This window comes from Lissotriton helveticus, chromosome 12, assembly GCF_964261635.1.
Source record: "Lissotriton helveticus chromosome 12, aLisHel1.1, whole genome shotgun sequence".
NCBI lineage: Eukaryota > Metazoa > Chordata > Amphibia > Caudata > Salamandridae > Lissotriton > Lissotriton helveticus.
In genome coordinates, this window is record NC_136073.1 from 692,538,853 (window position 1) to 692,565,151 (window position 26,299).

General features: G+C 45.8%; 1 protein-coding gene across 2 annotated transcripts in view; it reads right to left on the bottom strand.

The window, feature by feature from the left end:
• Positions 1–26,299, bottom strand: part of HYDIN (HYDIN axonemal central pair apparatus protein) — a 3,619,565-nt gene that overhangs the window by 468,121 nt on the left and 3,125,145 nt on the right. For both annotated transcript variants that reach the window (XM_078670948.1, XM_078670947.1), the window contains one exon: positions 3,838–3,985. In XM_078670948.1, the coding sequence (XP_078527074.1) occupies positions 3,838–3,985 (148 nt within the window). The remainder of the gene's footprint in view (positions 1–3,837; positions 3,986–26,299) is intronic.

A 26,299-nucleotide genomic window follows, 5' to 3' on the forward strand; every position in this document is an offset into this window, starting at 1 on the left:
TCAGCTGGGGGGGGGGCTCCCAGTTAGCCACAAAAGCACACCAAAGGAGGAAAGAAACATCTTAAGAATTTGCAATGATACTGTGGAGAAGTGTGGCTCAATGGTTAGAGCGGCAGACCCTGATGCAGAGGTCTGGCCCGGGACCAGGGTTCAATTCCCGTCTCGGCAGGTCTTGGGCTCAATTTCCTCGGACCTGATTTCTCGCCTCGGTGCCTATTCTAATCATGGGTCCCACTCTGCAACTCTGGGCAATAGCTTGCTTAATCTCCACAAAGGCCCCAAAAGCGCTGGGATGCCTGGCTGCACCTGGGGGGTGCCCAGGAGTGGACATTTCCCAGGGAAGCCAGGAAGGGTTCCTAAGCGGTATACGGACAGCGCCGGGACACCTCCGGTGGAGGTAGCTGTGCACTTTACAAATTCCGACATTTACAGCACAGGTAGTTGTGGTATAAATTGTCGCACTTCCAATCTAAAAAATTCTGCAAGATTATGTCATAATGAATTTTGTAAGTCCAAATTATTTTCAGTAAGGTGAAGGTGCCCCTCGAGGTGACAGTGACATCCCACTACCACAGATGTCGACTTCAACTGAAATCCAAAGGAAATCATTTGTAAGAAGCTAGCTAAACAGTTATTGCACCTCAGCACTCAAATATTAATAATACAAAGGTGAGGTGCAATAACTGTTTAGCTAGCATCTTAAAAATTTGCACAGGGCCTCTTTGAAGACTTCAATATAATGCAACAGATGCCCAAGAAATTGAGGCACTTGGTCTAGATGAAAGGGTTCAGAATTGGTAGACACTGGAGGGGAAAGGCCCTTGGAGTTATGATTGCATGACTTCTTTTAAGACTACAAGTGGTGAGAGGGAGGTTAATCCAGCCAGGCCTTCCTGCCCTTGTGAAACACCTTGGATTGACTTAGTTGAAGACTTTGAACCGGACCAATATCTAGCATGTAAACAACTCTATGATCTGGAATTTGGAGTAGTCCCACAACCCATTGCAAGACCGCTGCTTCATACTCGGCCTCTTCTTATTTTCTATGATGTATAATTTTGCTTCCAACTCTATGAATGCCTTTGAGGGAATCAGGGCACATTTATCATAAAAGTTTAAGTTGTGATTGGAGCCTTGGAGCCCAGGAACCAGAGACAAGCCGTGGGGGCAGTGACACGCATACCTCCTGCAGTCAACTCCTTAAGTGTTGAAATTAGCAAGAAGACCATCAAAATGCTCTTTGCTCAGGACGGCAATATTTTAATCAAAACAGTACTGTTATATGAACCTTTGGCTCCGAAGAAAAGTCATAAATGACTCCATTTAAATGCACATGTGATCTAGTGAAAAAATTAAAAAGTAGAGAGTAGCAAGGACAAAGCAGCTTTTGGTAGGCTTATGTGATTAGGACAGGATCTGAGTAGAGAAGAAACAACAGTGGATACAATTGCCTGAATGTGCAAGCATTGAGGTTTGCTGAAAAACCTCGGTACAAGCTATGGTATGTAGTAAAAGTAGAGGTAGATGACTTCCTGCACGCTTATAGCGGATTTTTCACAAATAAAAATAACAGTATATCAAATAGTTAGGTAGACGGCAATCATAATCATTAAATGACAGGAGGGCTAAAAAATGAGGCTTGTCCTTGCATGCACAGAGAAAATTTAGACTTTACTAAAGACAAATAATGTGCATATTATATGCGATGTCTATTTAAGTTGCTCCCCAGCAGCAACAAGACATTGCAAAGAACACCCAAAATATCCTCCTTGTCTGAAAAGGGCATAAGCCTGCTATTCAACATCTGCTTCCTCAGCACCTGGGTTGGTTACCACCATTTGAAGAAGGGAATACACCTAAGAAATATCCCTTCTGCAGATGACTATATGGTAATTTTGAACATATTTTTAAAAACCTTATCGAAACACATCGAGATATCCTCCAATTCAACGTGGTAGAGCAATGGGGAGCTGGAAGATGTAGCACTTCTTATGTCTACACCATTCATAACCAGCACAAAGTTATATCCCTAAGTGCCATTCATATGTTTTATGCAGACTGCAAAGGGAAAAAGAAAGAAAATATTTGAGACAGCTCTATAAGCATGATGCTTGCTGAAATGAAAAACTTATTTCTGGAAAGTGCTTAAATTTGCATTTCCAACTGCGAGGGCAATGGTGGACAATGGCATGAGTGTGCTGGATTAATGGTGTATCTGTCATCCTATGGACTCTCTCAGTGGACCCAGATACAGTCAACCATGGAACATTGGGGGCATGGTGTGCCCAAGTGTGGTTGTCTGCCTTTCTGGAAGGACCTAATACGTCATCCAGATAGGTTCTTTCATGTCAAGCCCCCTCTTCCTCATGGCTAGGGTTACCCATGGATTGATGTAGGACTGACCCCCCCCCCCCCATTATTCAACGTTAATTTCAAAGAAGTGGCACATAGGGTGGCTAGTTCAGTCATCTCATTTCACCAGTATCTGATGAAACTCAATTAGGAAGTTACTGTTGGAGGATTTCGACAGCTTGAGGATTTGTCTTTTTGTCATAGAGATTTGGATGGCTTCTAATTTCTTAAAATGTAATTCTTCCATGACTAAATTTTATCTCATCTCAATTACTTTTTCCGTTCAGTTTCAAAGCCTGCTTTCAACAATATCTACACTTAGTACCACTCAATCACTGTGTTGCACCATCATACTGTCCGAATTTAGTTTTTTTTAAATACATTTGTTTGCTTGAAACCACCTATACTCTTTGGGTGGATGCCCAACATCTGGTTTCAACTAGGCCTGACAGTGGAATACAATTCTAACGTTGCCTACTTCTGTACCCGCTTGCTCAGTGACATACTCCTCTCATTTGACATTTGAGTGATCACTTATAATGGCATGGTGGGTCCCGGTATTCACATTACAAGCTATCTGGACTGGTTGCCACTATACTGTCAGTCTGTTCAAGATTTGTTATATCACCTTCAAAGTGACCCTCTGTATATCTTGCTGTACATCCACTACTCCACATAATGGAAAAGGCCTCACCATTCCTAGATGTTATCATTGTCAATGATTAGTCCAACGTTTCTCAGTAGCTGTACCTAAAATCTTGGACCTTTACAACCAGTATGTTTTTAATTGTCCTCTTCCCTGATGAATCTTTTTTATAAGACCTTAAAATAAGTACTCTCTTATTTACAAGTGTAGTTCTCCAATATTGGTATATTTCATGAATTTACAAGCTTACATGCAAGGAATGCTCAGAGATAGGTGACTGGGTCTAAGTCGGGGACAACTGCACATTGGACTGAGAAGCTCAAAACCCAAATGGTAAAAAAACTGAAAAAGACAGGAACAGGAATGTCCAGGCAAGACATAAGAGGCTAGGCTGCTGTCAGAGAGGGGAAAAGAACAGATACAGACCCTGTGCCTAGGGCCATGGGTCAGTTATCAGACGGCATGGGTCTTCTGTTGTTGAAATGGGGTGTCGAGCATGGCCAGTCTATGTGTCCGGGCCAAAGGACAGTCCTCAGGTGAGGACAGAAAGGTGGTCACAGGCTTATGGCCGGGATTGATAGCACGTGATTAGCTAGTGGAATGGCTGAATTTGCCAGAGGACTGCCTGGGATACGCAAGTCCATGTGAAGAGATTGCCTGAAGGAACGGGATGCCTCTAGGCTTTAGAATCTTCAGAGTAGTGTTTTCATAACACGGTAGAGGTGATTAATTAGTCTTTCGGGGAGTTAGTAAAAATAGGGCAAGATACTCTTTTTTTACATAACCCAGCTCTGAGACCTAACTCGAAACTCCACCGAGATAAACCATAAATTACTTACTTAGAGCACGCTGGGATTGTACCTTCCATGGGTCGAACCAGCAAGTTATGGATATATCCTTCAGAATGACAGGAGTGCTCTCTCAGAGTAAAATCAAAGCCTCGCTTCTCATTATTGATTAGATAGACCGTCTCTTGGGCCATTTCACCTTGAAGGAAAGGGAAAACATGACAATTCACTTGCTGTCATTCAGGTTCAGATAACAACAAGAAAACATGTAAAGAATGCTGCATAGCTTTCTAGAAACCATTTGCAAAGCAAAATATCAATGTGAAACTCTTGTGGATAGATAGCGATGCAGAAGATTAGGCCAGAAAGGACAAGGACAGAAGTAGCACCAAAATTAACAAAAAGTTACCAGTAAGCATTATTTTATTCGCTTAAATAGTTTATTTTGGAATAAATCCATAAAATGTGTATGAATAAAACAATCTTCAAAAACTTCACACCAAACAATAGTAAGGAGGCTGCTTCAAGTTCTACACTAGCTATAAAACGGGTATAGAACAGGCATGAATATGTTATCTGCTTTAATTCTCTCAAATGGCTAACATCCTTTCTCACTGAGAGATCACGATCTGTCCTTTATACTCCATTTTTCCTAACATTTCCTAGTTGAAAAATGGAACACCTCAAGGCTCTTTCCTGAGCTCTAACATTTTCAACATATACATGTCCCCTTTGGCTAATGTCAAATACAATGGCTTACATTTTGTCTCTCTTACGCAAATGATATGTAGCTCATTTTCTCTATCGCAGACAAGGTATGAGCCACACTGGTCAAATGCTCATCCAATATGATTTAAATTACTAACTGGATGTATACCCATTGCTACAAACTCAAAAGCGATAAAACTGATGTCATGCTGATTCATAAAGCAACACTGTACTGGGCAGATGGCTGTTGGCCAAAGAAACTGGGGAACACCGCTCAGCCTACCAACACAGCCATAATTTTCGGCATCATCCTTGATACTAATTTACCCAAGTAGCTTCAATTGTGGCATCTTCCTTTAGCATTCTTGGCATGCTCCAGAAACTGTGTGCCTGGTCCTTTTAGACTCTTGCAAATCGATTATCCAAACTCTTATCACCAGTTGTATTGATTATGAAAACACTCTTTATGTAGGTATTCACATTGCCCTCATCGAGAGACTTCGGGCCATTCAAAATGCAGTTGCTTACCTGGTACTCAACCTCCCCTTGCAGGCCTATAAATGTCCCCCTGTAAGGTCTCTTCACTGGCTTGCAGTTCTGAAAAGACCACTTGATAAACGTTGTGCTCAGTCTTGTGGAACAAACAAACTTTGCGAGAAACAACTCATTAATAGAAGTCAATGGTGATGAAAATGTTGGCACAAAACCATGCCAATATGGCTGCAATTTTGCTAATCGTGGTTGGTGCAAACATCAAATTAGATAAGGAATGGTAGCCTTTCAACAGGATCGATCAGTGATACATCTAAAATAGATGCCTTCATCAAACTCTTCACCCAATGTTAAATGTTGTGAGAAAAAATAAAATATCTGTGGTCATCTTTCCTACCAAAGGCCGCAGCTCGCCCTACCCACTGCCTATTAGTCAGAGGATCCCAAGTGCTTGGTATTAGGTGGTCCTTCGTTTTGAGGAATAGGAATAGGCTGACAAAGACTCTGGATTTATAGAAGGAGAAGTTGGGTAGAGAATAGCGGAGGAACCCAAGAAGAGCAGGTGAAGAAACGACCACAGGCAGGACACAAGATTATAGATTAACAAGATTATATTTTAATTAAAAAGGAAATCAAAAACGAGGATCCACACCTGTGCATGAAAAGAAACTAAACAATTTTATGGAACACTATAGACCTGACAGACATTCATAGACGAGTTGCCGGGTGAATGTCAATCATTAAGGAACTCTGGAACTGCTTATTACTCTCTCAGAGAAGACACTCCAGTATCTGAATAGAAAAAAAAGTGGCACATTGAACATAATAGGACAGAGAGCTAATCAATCTACAAGTAAAGCTGTGTGAGAGGCATTATGCAATTTAAGGACATGTAATCAAGTACACGAACTGGAATAGTAAAATACTACTTAATTCAAGGACTATTTAGTTCTTTACAGGTAAGGCACTGGAAGCACACTGAGTGAGCTAGATTACGTAATGCGTTAATACTGCTATATTTCATTAGTGCGTACACCGATTGTTGTTGTTCTGGTTTTAGGTCTCCTTCACTGCAGTACCGTCCCTAATATCCCTTACCTTATCTGGCCACTCCGATACTCTGAAGAATCACCAATCAAATTCAGTGCTGCCTGAAGGTGGGCATCTGGAAGATATTGATCCCGCGGTTCGTTCGCCCTGATACTTTGCCACACTTAGTCAGTCAATATCTTTTATTTCAGTTAAAAACCATTAAAAGCATGCATACAATGTTGCATCATGTTTGATAAGAACAATGTAATACATGCATATGCGATAATTTACAAGAGATTCAGTTAATATTGTAAAAAACTTGATTTAGTTAAAACCAATAAATTCATAGCATTTTTAAAATTTCAAACTCATCTTTCCATGTGCAAATCCCACTACAAGCAGATAGCTACTCATTCCAAAATCTATTTGGGAAGTTGTATCATATTTCAGGACTCTTAGAGCTTCTAAGTGCTTCCTGAACCCATGTTAATGCAGACAGGATGAATCAATTTCTTCTGAAACCTGTCATAAGCTGCGCAAAAGAACAAAAAATGTGCAATGTTTTCGATACTGACTAAAGTGCATATAGAGTCTTCAACCATATTGTTAGACGACTTCGACATTGTAGTATAAGCTTTAATTTGAAGGGTTTCCTATCAAAACTTCAAATATAATATTTTCACAAGGTGTCTAAAAACTCTTCCAAACTTGGATTTGGGCTGGCAGCGAGGAATCGTATTGTCAGCCTACCTAGTCTAGGAATTTGGTGAAGAATGTTTAAGATACTCCCAATAAACTTGCTTCAATTGTTTCTTGGAACTTCAAGATAGTGTTTGTGGGTTGCTCCAAATCGATCGTAGGCCACGTTTGCTAAACCAAGTCTGAATGTGTCTAAACCAGGGGAAAGTTACAGCTCTATTAAGTTCCAGCAATGCCCTAAGGCATAGGTCTCAGGACTACTATATGCTCTATCTGTTTGATATTTAAATCCTGGTACATGGGTGTTAATGGTGTCGATGCCGGTAAACCTAGTAGCCCTCTCATAAACGTACTTTCGCTCAGAATGAGTTGTTTTAGGCTACCTTTGCCCCACAACTTGGCCCCATATAAGGCTGCTGATTAAGCCTTGTATTTGTAAATCCCCAAGGCCGGTGTAATCATTTTGGTTGTAGATGTTTGATATTTATTAATGATGGCCCTTGAACTATGTACAAGGGCCACGTTTGCCGGATGTATTTGTGGGATCCATGATAACCTAGGGTCCAATGTAATATCCATGTAACTGAAATTTGATACATACTATAATTTTTCCTCACGAACTGCTGTGTTTCTTTTAAAGTACCAGTGGGGTTTTATGGCCATGTACTAAATCTTACTGATGTTTATTACTAGTCCCTTTATTGCACGGTATGCATTAAAGCCATCAAGTAGACCCCTCGGCGTCTGTGAGACCAAAATTACATTGCCTGCAAAGAGTAGCGCAGGGACAGGGGTCCAACAGAGCTTTGGCAAATCAAGGCTGCATTTCTTGAGGTGGGCAATGACATCATTACTATAGAGTGAGAACAGGGTAGGTGTAAGGTCGGGGTGCAACCCCCAACTGACTTTTCTTGTAGTTACCTTGACGCAGCCTAATTGCCTGGGTCAAAATGTCATCAGGTACCCCTAGATTCTTCACGAGGCTCTCTTGGAACAAGACTGAATGCCGCTATTATGCCTATAAATGCAATATGTATGTGCCCACCCCATATTTTACTGTATTTCCACAGGATGCATAATAGCCTGAAAACCAGACGGATTGTACTAAAACGGGTCGTAAACCCTGCCTGTTAGGGTGTTATCATCCATCCAATTGTTCAATTCAGGACTTGCCTGGCATAGATGTTTTGCATTACATCTGTGAGGCTAATTGGCCTGTAGTTCCCTGGTTCGTGCTTGATAGCTTTCTTGTAAATTGGTACTATTTCAGCTCCTTTCCATGTGGAAGGGATAGGTACTCTCGGTGCCACTGCATTACTAATCAGATTTACATAACGAACCCACAATTCTTTATTGTGTTTAAGTAAATCTCCTGGGATTTTGTCCCAGCCATGGATTTTTCCCAGCCTAATGGCATCAATGGCCTCCACTGTTTTTTCTAGGCTAAACTGGGCCGTATTGCCTGTCTCTATTTGTAGCACAGTTCGACATGATTCCAGCCCACTCTATCAGGTCATCAGAAGCTCCTTTCTTCAACCCACTCACTTCTGCATTCCTGTCTACAGTGGCAAGTAGTAGACTCAGTATATGGCTCTTGAGATCCAGTGGACGCTCCTTTTCCTACCTGGTGGCTTTCAGCTGAAATTAACTCCCTCTCTTGCTTTGAAAGACCATCTTCAAAAACAAAAGCTAGATTATAAACTTGGAAGTTATACAGTGCCGAATTCTTTGGGCTAGGATACCCTTTATGGGTGAGTTATCAGATTACAAACCTGCTTAACATAACATATTTATTTAACTATAATAACCGTACATTATCTAGTTAACCTCCCTTGCATGAGACTTATTTGTTACAGTAGCCGTTTGCTACTCCAGGAGGAACCCTTTAGCGCACATCGTATGAATTCTTTTTCAATGTCAATTGTTTTGATCAGAGACGTTTTAAGGTATGCGGAAAGTGGGCATTTGCCCAGGGCTCCCACCTTTCAAGGGGCCCCATAGCAATGTGATCTTTCGAGCACCCAATCTCACCCTTGCCATTTGTTTCTTTATTGCTTCTTTAATACAGACTTGAATTTGGAGAAAATAGGCAATACAATTCAAAATTGTTCCAAATGGGCGTCCCCAAAATACGTCTGGCACAGGACCGCAAACACTCTTAAGATGATATTAGTTTTTAATAGCGTTAGGTGGCCAAAGAATAAGGACGTACAATCCTGGTATACTACATCTAGTACTCTGCATCAGTAAAGAAGACTCATGGACTAGGGTGAAAAACATTTGGACAGAACCAGCAGTACCATTGTTAATTTTAAAATATTCAAGACCCTAAAGGAAAGACTCAAAAAGTTTGAATAAAAGGACTGTTCAACTCAGTTTATCATTGCAGAGGATATTCCACATATCTCAACAGCATTAAGAGAAATGTTTTTTTTTCTTTCAGTACACTTTATTCGATTAAATTAAAATCATAAAAGGAAGGAGGAGCTTGGCGGGCATCCGAGATGGCCGCTTGAGCACAGCGCTCTCCGGACCCTCGCCGCTCCCGACATTTTATCCTGGCTGAATCCTGATTTCTTGCAAGAATTCGTGTAGGGGACGTTTGGCTGATTACCCTAGCACTTTTCAGAAATCGATTTGGATCTCGTATTCCTGAGATATGGTGCTCTGAACTTTTGGGCTCCGCCCTTGAGGTGCGCCCGGGACGGGGTGCGGTACTGTAGCCGTCCTGCAATTGAACAACAACGGCAGGAGATCTGGCCTTGTGGGTCCCCCCTTCCTAAGTTTCGGTTTCGATTCCGTTCCGACTCGGGCCACGGATGTGGATGTCGTGTTGCGACTGAGACTTGGAGGCAGATCGGCTGTTGGGCTTTCATGTGACCTATTTGCTGGTTTGGCGACCTCTACCCGAGTTGTGCCCCCTTTTTCTGTACTTTTGATCCTGTACTTTGGGTGTCGGGCCCGTCGAACCTGGTGGCTTGTCCTGTGACGCATCTTCAAAATGGCGGGCAGAGGGGACAGAGAGACGCGCAAGACGAAAACACCTCTGCGCGGAGCTCCAGTTCAATCAAATGTCATGGACCGTTATACCCATTCTAAGGGGTCCCCCGGAGCTGCCCTGCCTGGTTCTAGTATTGCGTCTGAACGAATTTTGGAAGAGTCGGCGGAGCCCTCCTTACAGGATATCATGGGCGCCATCTCGGGTGTGAGGGAATCCATCGGCCTACAGTACGAGGCCTTGGCCCACAAACTTGACACCGTGGCTATTGAGGTGAATCTGATTCGTGCTGACCTCGGCAAGACGAATGAGAGGGTACAATCACTGGATATTAAATCCTCTAGCCTTACGAATGACGTCTCGGAGCTCCAAACAGAGATTGGAAATCTCCGTCGGGGGAACGACTTCATGACCCGTCGCCTGGAGGACTTTGAAAATAGGGCGCGTCGCTGCAATGTTCGCCTGGTTGGTGTACCGGAAAACCCTGAACCCCACTCGGTGGATCTCCTGGTTGAGGATCTGGTCTTGAACCATTTGGCCCCTTCTGGTCTCACAAAATTTTTCACGGTGGAATGTGCACATCGTGTTCCAGGGGGCAAAGTCAAGCCGGGAGCCCCGCCGAGACCCATTGTAGCGAAGCTTTTTCATTATAGAGACCGGGACGCTATCCTGCAGGCCTCGCGGGTGAAGGGCCCGGTGGCCTTTGAGAATGCTACGGTGAACTTTTACCCGGACTTTTCCCAACAGGTTCAGAGACAACGTATGGAGTTTCGTGGTGCCAAGAAACGTCTCCGGGATCGGGGCCTACGTTACGCCATGCTCTTTCCCACTAGACTCCGGGTTGAATACAATGAACGTACCCTTTTCTTTGATCGGCCAGATGCTGTTAATGACTGGCTGGACTCATTGCCTGACTGTCCTCCTGAGACAGACTCCGCCGCTCACCCTGGCGGTGCCGAAGGTGGTGTGGAGATCTAACTGTTCGGCTCTTATGTCTTATTTTGAATACATTCTCAGGAGTGTTGGCCGGCGTCCCTCTACATTGTGATCATTCTGTCTTTTCGTTTGTTATTTTTGTTCTTGCTGAGGTCGGGGGGTGGATGGAACGGAGACCTTTCCTCCTCCGGGGTCTTTGTGTAGAATAGGGGTTCTTGGGCGACAGGCACACTGCAGGTTGGGGTGGCTCTTTAGCTTTTTGCAGGGGTGCAGGGTGGGGGGTGTTTCTCTTCAGTTTGGGGGAGGGGGGTTGGGAAGTTTTTTCTTTTCTGTGTGTTGTTTTCAAGGCGAGTTGCTCCTGTGTTTGCTGCTGTTTCTGATGTCTAGCTCATGGACGAGGGGTCTTGGCTCGGGTGGTTGGGATGGGGGGTAGAGGGTTGAAATTTCTTTCCTGGAACGTTAATGGCCTGGGAGATCGTATTAAGCGCAGTGTGGTCTTAAAATGTATACGACGTTTGTCGCCGGACATTGTTTTCATGCAAGAAACCCATTTGATTGGTAATGTTTGTTATGCGATGAATAGATGGGGCTACCGCCTTGTGGCGCACTCAGGGTTTACCTCCGGATCTAGGGGTGTGGGTATTCTTGTTCGAACCTCCCTCCCCCTGGCTATCGATGAGGTGATTCATGATGACCGTGGGAGATATACTGTCCTGGTGGGTAGATATGAAGGCCGCACCCTATCTCTCTTCAATGTTTATGTTCCCCCGGGTTTGCAGGCCTCTACTTTTACTGACTTGGGCCGTGTTCTGTTGGATCTCCCTGATAGCACTCTCTTTCTTGCCGGTGATTTTAATTCGGTGCTTTCCGGCCTTCACGATCGCCATCCCCCTAGAGATACCCCGCAGGCTCAGCAGTGGTTGGGTGGGTTTTTAGATACCTTTGGCCTTGTGGACTGCTGGCGACTGTTGCATCCTACTCAGCTCCAATACACCTTCCATTCTGGGGCCCATGGCAGTCTGTCCCGGCTGGATTATTTCCTGATGCCCGCAGCCCAATCATCGGCGGTTCGTGAGATTTTACACTTGCCGAGGGGTATTTCTGATCACTCGCCGCTCTGGCTTCGTTTCGAGGTTGGGGTAGAGGCGGCGGGCCGAGTGGCTCCCATTAACCCTTGGTATCTTTCCTCCCCTGAGACTCGTACCCTCTTGCTCAAGTCCATGGATGCATATTTCCTGGAAAATGAGGGGTCGGTCTCTTCGGCTGTGTCCCTGTGGGAAGCTTTTAAAACTGTGATTCGTGGACAGGCCCTTTCCTTGATTGTTGAAGCTAAGAGGGCAGGGAGGAAGGAGGTGGTGGACCTTGAGGGGGAGATCTCTGCTTTGGAGGACGAGTTGGAATCTGGTGTCACGCCTGACAAACTCCATGCCCTGGGTCTAAAACAGTTTGCATATAAATCTCTGGTCACTGACGCTGCAAAGGTGATGTTTCGTGAGCAGCAGGGCAGATTGTACGATGTGGGTGACAAGGCGGGCAAACTCCTAGCGTGGTTGGACAAGAAAGAAAGAGTCAATCGTGTGGTGCCCGTGATTCAGTCTGCGAGTGGTGAGAATGTGATTGATCCGACCGCCATTGTTGATCGTTTTGCAGAATATTTCCGTGTGGTATATGCTCCCGTGTCTGTGAGGGATGTTGCCGACTCCCGCCTTCTTCTGCGTGATATCACTTTGCCCTGTGTCACCGACTTGGACCGTATTGCTTTGGACTCCCCTTTTACGAATGATGAGATAGCCAATGCAGTTCGATCGCTCCGTTCGGGCAAAGCACTGGGCCCGAACGGTTTGCCTATTGAGTTGTACAAATTACGCCCCGATAAGGTGGCGCCGTATCTCCGCGCCATGTTTCTAGAATCTCGTGAGCGGAACATGCTTCCCTATGATCAGCGTCTGGCGACAATCGTCGTCATTCCCAAAGAGGGTAAACCGCGTGACCTCTGTTCCTCGTATAGGCCCATATCCCTATTAAATGTTGAACCTAAGGTGTTGGCTAAACTTTTGGCGACCCGTCTCCTTTCGGTTCTTGGGGAGTTGGTCCATCCGGATCAGTCTGGCTTTATCCCGCATCGCAACACTGCTCTGAATTTACGTCGCCTCCACGGCGCGCTGGCGAGGGCGGGGCTTTTGACTGAACCGGCCATTTTGGCGTCCCTGGATGCCTCCATGGCCTTTGATACTGTGGAGTGGCCCTATTTATGGGCGACACTTGAGAAATTTGGATTCGGGTGCGAGTTTATTAGCTGGGTTAGGCTGTTGTACGCGGAACCTCTGGCGCAAGTTGTAGTGAACGGTAGAGTGTCGACCCCCTTCTCCTTGGGCAGGGGTACCCGTCAGGGTTGCCCCTTGTCCCCTCTGTTGTTCGCGCTCGCTCTTGAACCGTTGGCGGCCTGGCTCCGTTGGGAACCGTCCCTTAAAGGTATTCGATGGGCCCCGGACTTCGAAGACCGCGTCTCGCTTTATGCGGACGACATCCTCTTGTATCTTACTTCCCCTCGCAAGTCTTTATCTGTTTTATTTGACGTTCTTGCGTCCTTTGGTGCTAACTCAGGCCTCGTCATCAACTGGTCTAAATCCTGTGTATACGTTTTATCTGGTATCTTGCCTCCGTTGCCGAGTAGACTTCCTCTTCAGGTGGTCCGGGATGGTTTCAAATACTTGGGGGTTTTCGTTACCTTGGATCCGTCCCTTCGTTTTGATCGTAATCTCCTTCCCCCGTTGCTTAGGCTCCGTTTGGACGTTGCCCGCTGGCGCAAACTTCCCCTGTCTCCACTGGGTCGGGCGGCCCTGTTTAAGATGATGTCACTACCGCGGTTTCTCTACGCTCTCCAGAATTATTATGATCCTATCCCCAAGACCTATTTTCGGGAGATTGAGAGCCTTCAGAGGCAACTTATTTGGGATGGGCGACCGCGCATTGCTCTCGCGAAACTTTCTATCCCGTGGTACGATGGGGGCATGGCGCTCCCCGATATTAAGAGATACTACTGGGCTTCCCATCTGTCCGCTATTAATCACGCTATGTTCTCTCCGGGTCGTAATCCGGCGTTTGAGATGGATAAACTTCAGCTTCCGGGAGGTGACTTTAATAGAGTACTCTATTCTCGCTCCGCTGGGCGCCATCTTGTGGGACCTACTTTGACTGCTTTGACAGTGTGGCGTGCTGCGAATGTGAGCCTGGGCTGGGAGGATCGCTTGACGTTGGCGACGCCGCTTTATGCTTCAGAACGTCTGGGCGGTCTTTGGTCTTCCAAGGGTTTTGACCGTTGGGACTTGATTGGGATCTCTAAAGTGGGGGATGTATATTCTAAGGGTTCTGTGCGCCCGTTTCAGGCCCTCCAGGCTGACTATGGCCTGAGTAGTCGGGAATTCTTTCGTTATTTACAGATCAGGCACGCTTTGGTTTCGGTGTTTGCTCCTGGTGAGATTCCGCCTGACTCTTCCCCACTTGAAGACCGTATCCTTGACGGACATCTTCCTGATAGCACTATCTCCCTGATCTATAAAAAGTTGATCAACAATCGGACTGACTTATTGGCCCGACTTCGGGAACAGTGGATGGGAGATGGGTTGGAACTTGATGATGAGGATTGGCAATCGGCCCTCTCCTCTCCGAAGGAGGTGGCTATACCGGCTCGACTCCGTCTGGTCCAATTGAAGATCCTTCATCGGGTGTACGTGACGGGACCGCGACTGATGGTGATGGGCTTTTCCTCTGATGGACTGTGTAAGCGTGGATGTGGTTTGCGTGCTACTTTCCTGCATATTCTTTGGGAGTGCCCGATGGTGGCTGCTTATTGGGTGGCCGTGCTTGATCTGATGACTGTGGTGACGGGGATATCCTTGCGACCGGAACCTCGTCGCTGTCTTTTGAATGTTTGGGAGCCCACGGACTATTCGGTGGCACAGACTAGATGGGCCACCCTGGGCTATATGATTGCGAAGCGAGATATTGCGCAACTCTGGGGGGCCTCCAGGCCCCCTGCCCTCTCGCAATGGGAGGATAATATGGATTGGTCCATGTTCCGTGAGAAAACTGTTTATGTGGCCAGGGGTAGACCCAGGGCATGGGTGAAGGTGTGGGGTCAATGGAACGAATACCGTGGCGACATTTGTACTCCTCCCCTTGTGGACACTATCGAGATTACCCTATCTCCCTAGGCTAGCGTTCCCGGAATCTTCATATAGGGACTGAGCTGGTGTCACCGGCTCTTCCCCCCTTCTTCTTCCTGATCTCTGCCCCCCTCCCCCCCCCCCCCGCTCCATACTCCTTAGTGCTTAGGATATTATTACTGCACCTCCGCTGCTGTCCCCCCCTTGCGTCCCTTGGGCTGACCTTCAGTGATACACTCTCGCCTTTTTGTATGTTTGTTCTTTCATATATATAAAACCTGTTTTGGTCCTGTATTTAATGTGGAGTATTGCATTGTTGATTGACGGTTACCTCTGCGGGCTTATGTGATATGTGTCTACTCCTTTTTAGCGGCTGGCCCGTGTGGTTGTAGGCCCATCCTTGTACGTTTCTGCTTGCTCAAATAAAGGTTTTTAAAAAAAAAAAAAAAAAAAAAAAAAAAAAAATCATAAAAGGACACAATACAACATACAATATAAATACATTCAATCGATGGGTGAGCACAATATAAAATCAATAATATTCGTTCATAAGATTTAAAAGCCAAATACTGCACATATTCTACTTGACAAGACTATGGTGCAAAATGCATAACCAGATACAATGAACTACATTAAAACATAGAGCATCATAATTTAGCGTTATTAATAGGTCTTAGCTTTTTCAATCTAACAGCTGCCACCAAGTAGCTCCCAATATTAACAAGCATTAGGAATGCATTAGGGCTCGGGTTTGTTTTAAGTTAGAGATAATGGCATTGTAAATGGCAATGTGTTTTAGGCACTCTGCACTACCACTCTGCACTCTGCACTACCAATCTGCACTCTGCACTCTCAATCTGCACTCTCAATCTGCACTCTGCACTACCAATCTGCACTCTGCACTACCAATCTGCACTCTGCACTCTGCACTACCAATCTGCACTCTGCACTCTGCACTACCAATCTGCACTCTGCACTACCAATCTGCACTCTGCACTACCACTCTGCACTCTGCACTACCACTCTGCACTACCACTCTGCACTGCCACTCTGCACTGCCACTCTGCACTGCCACTCTGCACTGCCACTCTGCACTGCCACTCTGCACTGCCACTCTGCACTACCACTCTGCACTACCACTCTGCACTACCACTCTGCACTACCACTCTGCACTACCACTCTGCACTACCAATCTGCACTCTGCACTACCAATCTGCACTCTGCACTACCAAACTGCACTCTGCACTACCACTCGCACTCTCACTCTGCACTACCACTCTGCACTCTGCACTACCACTCTGCACTACCACTCTGCACTACCACTCTGCACTACCACTCTGCACTACCACTCTGCACTCTGCACTACCACTCTGCACTCTGCACTACCACTCTGCACTCTGCACTACCACTCTGCACTCTGCACTACCACTCTGCACTCTGCACTACCACTCTGCACTCTGCACTACCACTCTGCACTACCAATCTGCACTACCACTCTGCACTACCAATCTGCACTACCAATCTGCACTCTCAATCTGCACTACCACTACCACTCGCACTCTCACTCTGCACTACCACTCTGCACTCTGCACTACCACTCTGCACTCTGCACTACCACTCTGCACTACCACTCTGCACTACCACTCTGCACTACCACTCTGCACTACCACTCTGCACTCTGCACTACCACTCTGCACTACCACTCTGCACTCTGCACTACCACTCTGCACTACCACTCTGCACTCTGCACTACCACTCTGCACTACCACCCTGCACTGTGCACTACCACTCTGCACTCTGCACTACCACTCTGCACTACCACTCTGCACTCTGCACTACCACTCTGCACTACCACTCTGCACTACCACTCTGCACTACCAATCTGCACTCTGCACTACCACTCTGCACTCTGCACTACCAAACTGCACTACCACTCTGCACTACCACTCTGCACTCTGCACTACCACTCTGCACTACCAATCTGCACTCGCCACCAGACACGGCGGACTCGTGGAAAATTAATGAAGTGACCTAGAGGGTGAGGATGGGATACTCCGCTACCATCGAGTTGAAATGCGTTACTTACCTGTAACAGCAGTTATCCAGTATTGGTGTCTTTCATAGATTCACATGCCTGAATCATTCCCCGTCGTCGAGATGGGAGCCCCGGTAATAGAAAAGTAATGTCCTATAGACATACATAGAGAAAAATAGGCCTAAGGGCCTTGCCTTAGTAGCCTATCTATGTCCTTTTGTAAAAAAGGACCAAATTTCCAAAGGTAGCCAATCAGCTACCACCTCCCTCTAGAACCTTCCTGCCAGGAGCCTCAGTCTCTCAGATTTTCGTACGCACCAAGCTAAGCTAGGTAGACGTAACATATGCTCTGTAGTGAGAGATGAGCCCTTCCTGGGGAGGTGGGAGGGTTGCATGTGAATCTATGAAAGACACCAATACTGGATAACTGCTGTTACAGGTAAGTAACGCATTTCTTATCCAGTATTATGGGTGTCTTTCATAGATTCACATGCCTGAATCAGAATAGCAAGCAATACATTATGCACATATGCGATGGAATATAACAGTCTGAGATAATACATATCATGTGACTAGATACCATCAGTAATATAAAGAGTAAAGTAAATAAATGTGCATACCATTGCAGGACGGTGGGAAGTAGGAAGGCTCATCTTACTGGAAGAGATGGCGAAGTACAGCTTGGCCCACAGCTGCATCCTGCATCAGTTCCGTGTCCAGGCAGTAGTGTCTGGTAAAGGTGTGCGGCGATTTCCAGGTGGCCGCTCTGCAGATGTCCAGAATCGGTACACCAGCGAATAGTGCTGCCGATGTGGACACAGCTCTCGTGGAATGTGCTCGGACTGTGGAATGTAATGAACGTCCGGCTTTGTCATGACAAAATGCAATTACTGCCGATATCCATCTGGAAATGGATTGTTTGGAGAGTGGCATGCCTTTTCTCGGCCTGCTGAAGGCAACGAAAAGTTGTTTTGTCTTTCTGAAAGCTTTCGTTTTGTCCAGGTAAAATTTTAGACATCTCTTAATGTCCAAAGAGTGAAGAGATCTTTCAGCCACTGTGCCTGGGTTCGGGAAGAATGAGCGAAGCACAAGCGGTTCATTGAGATGGAAGTCCGAGGGGACTTTAGGAATGAAACGGGGGTTGGTTCTTAATATGACTCTGTCCTCTCTAAATTGCAAGAAAGGATCCTGTATCGAAAGAGCTTGTAACTCACTGACCCTTCTGGCTGATGTTAAAGCTAAAAGAAGTGCAGTTTTCCAGGAAATGTATTTGATATCAGCCCTATGGATAGGTTCAAATGGATGTTTCATTAATTGATTGAGTACAATATTCAGATGCCACGTTGGTGGTATTCGCCTTGGTCTAGGGAAAGATCTGTAAAGCCCTTTAAGAAACTGTTTTATCAGTCTGTTGGACCATAGTGAAGGGCCTTTTGAAGACCTCGTGAAGCGTGAGATTGCTGCCAGGTGTACCCTGATGGAAGCATGTGCAAGACCTGTTTGGGCCAGATGCAGGAGATAAGGCAGTATCTGCTCTGGAGTGATCCTGAAAGGGTGTATATTGTTGTCTTTACACCAAATACAAAATCGTTTCCATTTCAAGGAATAAGTTTTGTTCGTGCTAACTGCTCTTGCTTTAGCTAGGACTTCCTTGCACTCCTGCGGGATGCTTAGGTGACAGAATTCTCGGTACTCAGGAGCCAAGCCGATAATCTGAGAGATTTCAGATTCGGGTGGAGTATCTGGCCTTTGGACATCGAGAGTAGAGAGGGATGTTGAGGCAGTTGGATTGATGGTCGGACTGAGAGGCGACGGAGGTCCGCGAACCAATGTTGTCTCGGCCAGTATGGGGCAATGAGAATCAATGTGCAATGCTCCATTTTCATTTTCCGGATGACTCTGCTTATCAGGGGAAATGGCGGAAATGCGTACGCAAACACGTTGCGCCATGCGATGGAAAATGCATTTCCTAATGACCTCTGTTGGGGATGCCAACTTGCGAAGCCGTGGCATTTTTTGTTCTCCTTGGTGGCGAAGAGGTCTATTTGTGGTTTTCCCCATGCCGAGAAGATGTTGTCTAGAACTTGTTGGTTCAGTTCCCATTCGTGGGACATTGACCTCTGTCTGCTGAGAGCGTCTGCTATGACGTTGTCTTTTCCTGGGACATACTCTGATGTTAATGTGATGTTGTTGAGTAGTAGCCAGTTCCAAATTTTTTGTGATTCGCGAGACAGCGTCAGCAAGCGTGTCCCTCCCTGCTTGTTTAAGTAGTGCATTGTGGTCGTGTTGTCCGTCCTCACTAGCACTGCTGAATTTTTGATGCGAGGGAGGAATGCCTGTAGGGAGTGAAGGACTGCACGTAGTTCTAGGAGGTTGATATGCAGAGCCTTCTCTTGCTCCGACCATCTGCCGCTGATTTGTAAGTCTTGAAGGACTGCACCCCATCCTTCGAGAGATGCGTCCGTCGTTATGACGTGTGGAGTTTCTGGTAACAAGAACGTGAGACCTTTGGATAGGTTCTTGTGCTTCATCCACCAACCCAGTGTCTCGGATATTTGTCGAGTGATGACTATGTGATCTTCGAAGGAATCTGTACATTGGGTCCACTGTTTGGTCAGGGCCTCCTGAAGGGGGCGCATTCTGAGCCGACAGTGAGGGATGAGCAGAATGCAGGAAGACATCATCCATAGAAGAGATTTGAAAATCCTTACTTTGATGGTTTGTTTTGAAGATATTGCGGTAGCTAGAGTCATCAGTTTGCTTTTTCTTTCCTGAGACGGGAAAGCTTTGGAGGAAATGGTGTTGATAGTGGCCCCCAGGAATGTTATTATCCTGGTGGGTTGTAAAGTAGATTTTTCGAAGTTGAGAGTCAAACCTAGGTTCCGGAAAATATCGAGACAGGCGTTGGAAGACAGCTGCGCGTCTGTGAGAGACGGTGCTTTCACCAGCCAGTCGTCCAGGTAGGGGAAGACCTGGTGATTCTGTTGTCTCAGGTAAGCTGCCACAGGAGCCAGGCACTTTGTAAAAATGCGAGGCGCTGATTTGAGGCCAAATGGGAGGACACAAAATTGGTAGTGGAGACCTGCTACTTCGAATCGTAGGAATTTTTTGTGTCGTCTGTGTATTGGGACATGCTAATATGCATCTTGCAGGTCCAAAGATGTCATAAAGTCTCCTTCCTCCAGGGAGCCTAAGATTTCCTGGATAGTCACCATTCGAAACGATTGGCTTTTCAGGAAGGCATTGAGCGCCCTGAGATCTAGAATGGGCCTCCATTTCTTCTTTTTCTGTTGGATTAAAAAGAAGCGGGAATAAAATCCCTTTCCCTTTTGAGCTGGTGGGACTCGCTCTATTGCTCCCTTTTTTATCATGGAAGAGATTTCCTTTAGTAACATACGAAGGTGTTTGTGATGATGTTTGTGAGGAGGAGTTAACGGTGGGATGGAGTTGAATTCCAAGGTGTGACCATGTTGAATTAATTGTAGTACCCACCGATCCGTCGTAATCAATTTCCAATTGTGGAGGAAATGTGTCAGCTTGCCACCAATTTTGAGCGGACAGGACGGTGGAGGGACTGGCTGCGGGAAATGGTCATTGTCTTCCACCAGCCGTTTTCTTTTGAGATTTGCCCCTGAAGTTCGATCTCCCGTAGGAGGTCTGACGACTTTGTTGTTGCTGTCGCTGCGGATATTGTGAGCGATTTTGATTGTATGAGTATGTGGATTTGCCTTGATAGGATCCTCTGTATGTGGATTGTCCTCTTCCTCTGTGCCCTCGAAAGGACTGGTTTCTGAATTGTAAAGTCCCGAGAGCTCTTGCAGTATCGGTGTCTTTCTTTATCGTCTGCAAGGCTTCATCTATTTTAGCTCCAAATAGTTGTTTTCCGTCATAGGGCATATCTACAACTTTGGTTTGTACCTCTTGTCTGAAGGACGTCGCTTTGAGCCATCCTTGTCTGCGCAAAACTGCGGCGCCTGCAAGCTGTCTGAAGCCTGTCATGGCGACATCGACGGCTGAATCTATGATTTCTGATGCTGACATTTGACCTTCATGAAGGAGTGCCTGGACCTCATCTTTCAAGTTGTCAGGTACGTGCGTGAGATATGGAGCAATATCTTCCCATAGTTGCCTATTGTATCTGCCTAGCAGAGCAATGGCGTTGGCCACTTTGACCGTCATGGCTGACGTTGTGGAGAAGCGTTTGCCTATGCCATCTAATTTCCTGCCCTCCTTGTCTGGTGGTGCTGACAGTGGCGAGGATGGGTTTCTGGAGTTCTTCTGGGCGGCTTGAGTGACGACCGAATCTGGTTTTGGATGTGAATTAAAGCAAGTGGGTGCCGTTGACGGAGCTCTATATTTTTTATCCAGTCTAGGGACCACTATTGAAACAGATGCAGGTGTTTGCATGAGTTGTAGCCCCTGTTCCCAGATGTGCTCTATTATGGGAATGGACCTTGCCTCCTTCCTTATGGGTTATCTTGTAGTATGTGAGAAGGGAGCTGTGTTTGAACCCTACTGGGTGATGTTAATTCGGGCGTAATAGTGAGTTTGGTGACCTTTTTTGATGGAACCAACTCCGCTTTTTTCCATGGCGTCGATGATGTCGTCGTCGACGAGGTCGTCGTTGGTGCCGTCCACGGTATCGACGTCGATCGTTTTTCAAGCGTCGAGTGTCCCTTCGCCGATGAAGCTGTCGTCGACGGGGCGGTCGTCGACGGTGCGGCCGTCGACGGTGCCTTCGCCGTCGTCGATGTGGTCGTCGACGGTAATTTCGCCGTCGTCGATGTGGTCGTCGACGGTACTTTCGCCGTCGTCGATGTGGTCGTCGACGGCAGTTTCGTCGTCGGCGGCGTAGTAGCCGTCGACGGTGCATTTGTCGTCGGCGGTGCTCCTACCGTCATCGGTGTCTTCGTCGACGATGCGGTGGACGTCGACTGAATTCTCGTCGACGATGTCGGTGTTTTCTGTTTTGTCGACGTCGACGGTGATGACGACGGAGTTTTGACAAACGATTGCTGTTTTTTAATAAGTACAATCGACGATATTGGCTTACCCGTCGTCGACGAGTGGGTGGTCGTCGTCGTTGAAGTCAAGGCTGACGATGCCACCGTCGTCGAGACTGTCGTCGTCGATGTGGAGACATAGTTCGTTTTTCTTGAAGAGAACGTCGTGGAAGTAGACGACGAGGACTGCGATGGCTTTCTGAAGGTTGCAGCATCCTTCACAGACGTGTCAGATCTTGCCTCAGAAGACTTTGAAGTAGACTTTTTGTGAGGGACGTCTGAATGGCCAGGGGAAGCCTCCCGTGGCCTTTTTAAGGACAGTTTTGAGGAAACTGAAGCCATTTCACTGCCCTCCGAGGAGAGCACCTCATCATCTCTGGTTTTGAGTCTGTTTAACCAGAGGAGCAGTCTGCCTTCTCTATCCTTAAGTGTTTTGGTAGAGAATGTTCTACATACCCTGCAGTCCTTTACTGTATGGTCAGGGTAGAGGCAGTAGAGGCAAGTCTCATGCTTGTCGTCGACGTGCAGTCTCTTCTTGCCACAAGAAGAACAAGCTCTGAAGAGTCCTGTTTTCTGTTGTTCAGTCATAGTTGAAGTATAATCCAAGTTTTTTGAAGAAAAGGAGAGAATTTGAAGAAACCTGAGGAGAGCTCAGGTGGGGACTCCCTAGCACAACGTGCGGTAGAAAATCTGAGAGACTGAGGCTCCTGGCAGGAAGGTTCTAGAGGGAGGTGGTAGCTGATTGGCTACCTTTGGAAATTTGGTCCTTTTTTACAAAAGGACATAGATAGGCTACTAAGGCAAGGCCCTTAGGCCTATTTTTCTCTATGTATGTCTATAGGACATTACTTTTCTATTACCGGGGCTCCCATCTCGACGACGGGGAATGATTCAGGCATGTGAATCTATGAAAGACACCCATAATACTGGATAACGTAGAAGAACAAGATTACATACGAAAAACAAGCAGCACAGAAAGCATCACTTTCGCGATCGCAATTGTTTAAACAAGCAGCACAGAAAGCATCACTTTTGCGATCGCAATTGTTTAAACAAGCAGCACAGAAAGAGATCACTTTCGCGATCGCAATTGTTTAAAAAAACCAGATCTGATGCATGTGATTCTCTACATTGCTGGCCGGCTGTTCATGCGCGCACACAGAGCTGAAAGGAAAAAAAACACAGCAATGCACACGCTCCCAGCACCATCTGCCTTCAATTACCGGCACCTCGGACAGCTGGTAATTGAGGATTTATGTATTCTTCTGCGCGTGTCCGAACACTTTATGCAGGAAGTGGACATTGACAAATTCCTAAGTCCTATGGCATGCTGCCTTACTTAAAGACAGCCTTGCCTGGACCAATTACCATGCACATGGCAAAATACCACACGCAAAAAACGCGCGCTTTCTGGAATGTGGCAGCCCGGACCCCTTTCAGAATTCTTTTTTTTTCTAATACATAAGAGCTCGGAAACTCCGCCCCCACTTCGTGGTGACGTAGGCCCGAGCCCTAAAAATGACCCAGACATTATGCAACAATTGCAGAAACATTAGAGCAGGTTTGACTTGACGTAACCCTGTGCCCTTAAGTAATGGAATGATGTATTTTTTCCTTATTACTGAATAATGTTTACAAAAAAAGATGAAATGAGTAGTGTCCTGGACAGAACAATTATCACAATCACAGGGTAAAACCTTGTCAACAGTATTCCATACCTGGTTTGTTCCTAACAAAAAAGGGATTTGATTGAACCTAAACCTTGTTAATAGCCATCTGTGGAAAGGTCTAGTGACTACCTTTAAATATAATTCCAGAGAATCTGGGGTAGCAGTTAAAAAATGGGCTCTTACTGTGGGTTTGAGCAATTCATCAGCCTCCCGCTCCTGTATCCTTAGAGCCATAAAGTGCGTTTTGACCCAATGTATATCTCCTTTCATAATGGAGTCCGGCCTTTGTAAATTTCTGGTCTTCCTAGCTTAATAAAAACAGACTTAACATAGGAAAGCCATTTGATATCTTTAGCATTGTCTAGGCAAATACAATCCCTCATGATTTGCTGATTTAAAATTAAGCCATATTTTTATCCATTGTATGAGGGGGGCCAAATTTATTAGGTCTTCAACATACCCCATGCCTAATTCCTGGTGTACTGCAAAAGTGGCAGTAGATTGAGGGACCGAGAGAAGACACCGAAATACCTTATTTTCAGCCCTTTGTATCTCAGTCATTGAGGTATAACCCCAAATAGCAGCACCATAGATGGTTAATGCTATGCATTTGGCTTTATATATTTTTAAAATTGCATCATATGGTTTTCCCCCTAGGCAATGGGTCAGGTTAAGCAGGGCAGATCCAGCACGAGTTAGGGCATTTCTTTTAGCAGTTTTTTGGGGGGCCCAGGAACAATTTTTATCAAATAAAGCCCCCAAATATGTGAATGCCACTACTCTTTGTAGTTCAATCCCTTTACAAAAGAGTGTTCTTTGCTTCTTAACATGTTGCCCCATAGTCATGACCTGGGATTTGGAGGAATTAACGACCAAATCCAGAGAAGACATAAAATCTCCAAAGGAGTTCAGTAACTGTTGGAGGGCATTGGGGGTACGGGCTAGCAAATCCGCGTATAGGAGCACCGGAATGGCGGTGCTACCTATACGCGGGACGTCTAATGTGGCTGGTGACAATGTTGTTTCCAGGGCATTAATGTACAGTGTAAAAAGGAGAGGGGCAAGGATACACCCTTGCCTCACCCCTCTCCCAGATTTAAAAAGTCTAGTACAGGTGCCCTCATGGCATAAAGTTCCCGATGTAAATCCACCATATAAAGCACCAAGCCAGAATCAATCCCCATGTCCAGTAGGATTGTCCACAGCTTTGACCTATTAACTAAATCAAAAGCTGTGGACAGATCCATAAAAGCAAGATGCATAGAACCCTTTCTAGCTGCTGTATACTTATTGACTAGGAGGTACAGGTTTAAGCTCTGATCCACAGTACTTCTCCCGGCTCTAAATCCATACTGTGTTTCCGCTAATAACCCCTTTTCCTTAACCCTATCATTTAATTTGGACAGCAAAACTTTCCCTAGGATTTTTACAGAGGAGTCAATAAGTGAAATTGGTCTGTAGCATCTCGGGTCCCCTCGTAGGCCTTTTTTAAAAACTGGTATAATGGTTGAGCGGGACCAAGAGGCGGGAAAACCATAGTTTACTGTGCACTTAAAAACATTTGTCAGAACTGAGGCCCATAGTTTGGGGTCGACCTTAAACAAGTCAGATGGAACCCCATCTGGTCCCGGGGCTTTATTGGCAGCAGTATCTAGTATTGCCTTTTCCACATCTGCTTCCTGGAACAAGTCCATAGAGGCGGATGTACAATTTGCTGGCGGTATAAAGGGATCAAAATTTTCATTGCTAGCATAGATTGTCTCAAAGTGTCCCAGCCACTCAGATTCAGTGATATTTATTTCTAACAACCCATTGTTTTCCCCAGTTAACAGAGGGCTATTCACAATCGCCCAGAATTTGGCGCTATCTTTCAGGACAGCAGCAGATGTTAGACTGTCCCATGTTGCGTTTTTGATGTCGTTTTTACTGGTCTGCAGTGTAATTTTATAGTCCTTTCTGAGGGAAGCAATGAGTGCTTTGTCCCTAGGATGGGCTTTTAAAGCGGACTTCAGATTACGGTGAGCTTTTGAGCATTTAGTGTCAAACCATCTATTCGTTACTTCTCTTCTGGGTTTAGATGGAGCTCTTAGGTCTGTTGCCACTTGTTTACATATCGCCTCAAATGCTAAAATCGTCTCCTCTGGATGGTTAATATCCACCAAACATTTCTGGATATCTACTCCCATTTTAACACAGAGGTCACTCAGAAATAGCTCGGGAACTACTTTGGACCATTTCAACCGTCTGCCTTGATCTCTAGTGGCTAGACCTAAAGTTCCCCCTGTAGGATTTAGATTATCAATTCTAGCAAAACCTGCATTCAACTTCAGAAATGTGTTATTATTATTTTTTTTTTAATTGCAAATTAAAATATTCTGCATCTTTAGTAAAGAAGCTGCTTACTTGCAATCCAAGGGCCTGATTACGATTTTGGCAAAAGTAGGACCGCCATGTCGACCCTGGCAGTCCTCCGTCCACTGCATTACGAGTATTACAAGTTGCATAAGGAGTATACATGTGCGCCGACATTGCCAGGGACGTATCTGCATCTGCTCGGTGCAATAAACCAATGAAGTCCTGGGAAGCAAACTCCATCGCTCAAGACCGCCGAGCCATTTACAACTTGCCTTTAGCCTGGCGCAAGTGCTGCAGTACATTCGCCGCTGCACATGAGGCGGAAAGGGAGGGATATAAAGCCGAAACTCACCTTTACTCATCGATACATTACTGTTGCAGCCATGGAGGCCATCGTACCTGTTTTCCGTATGCTGTAC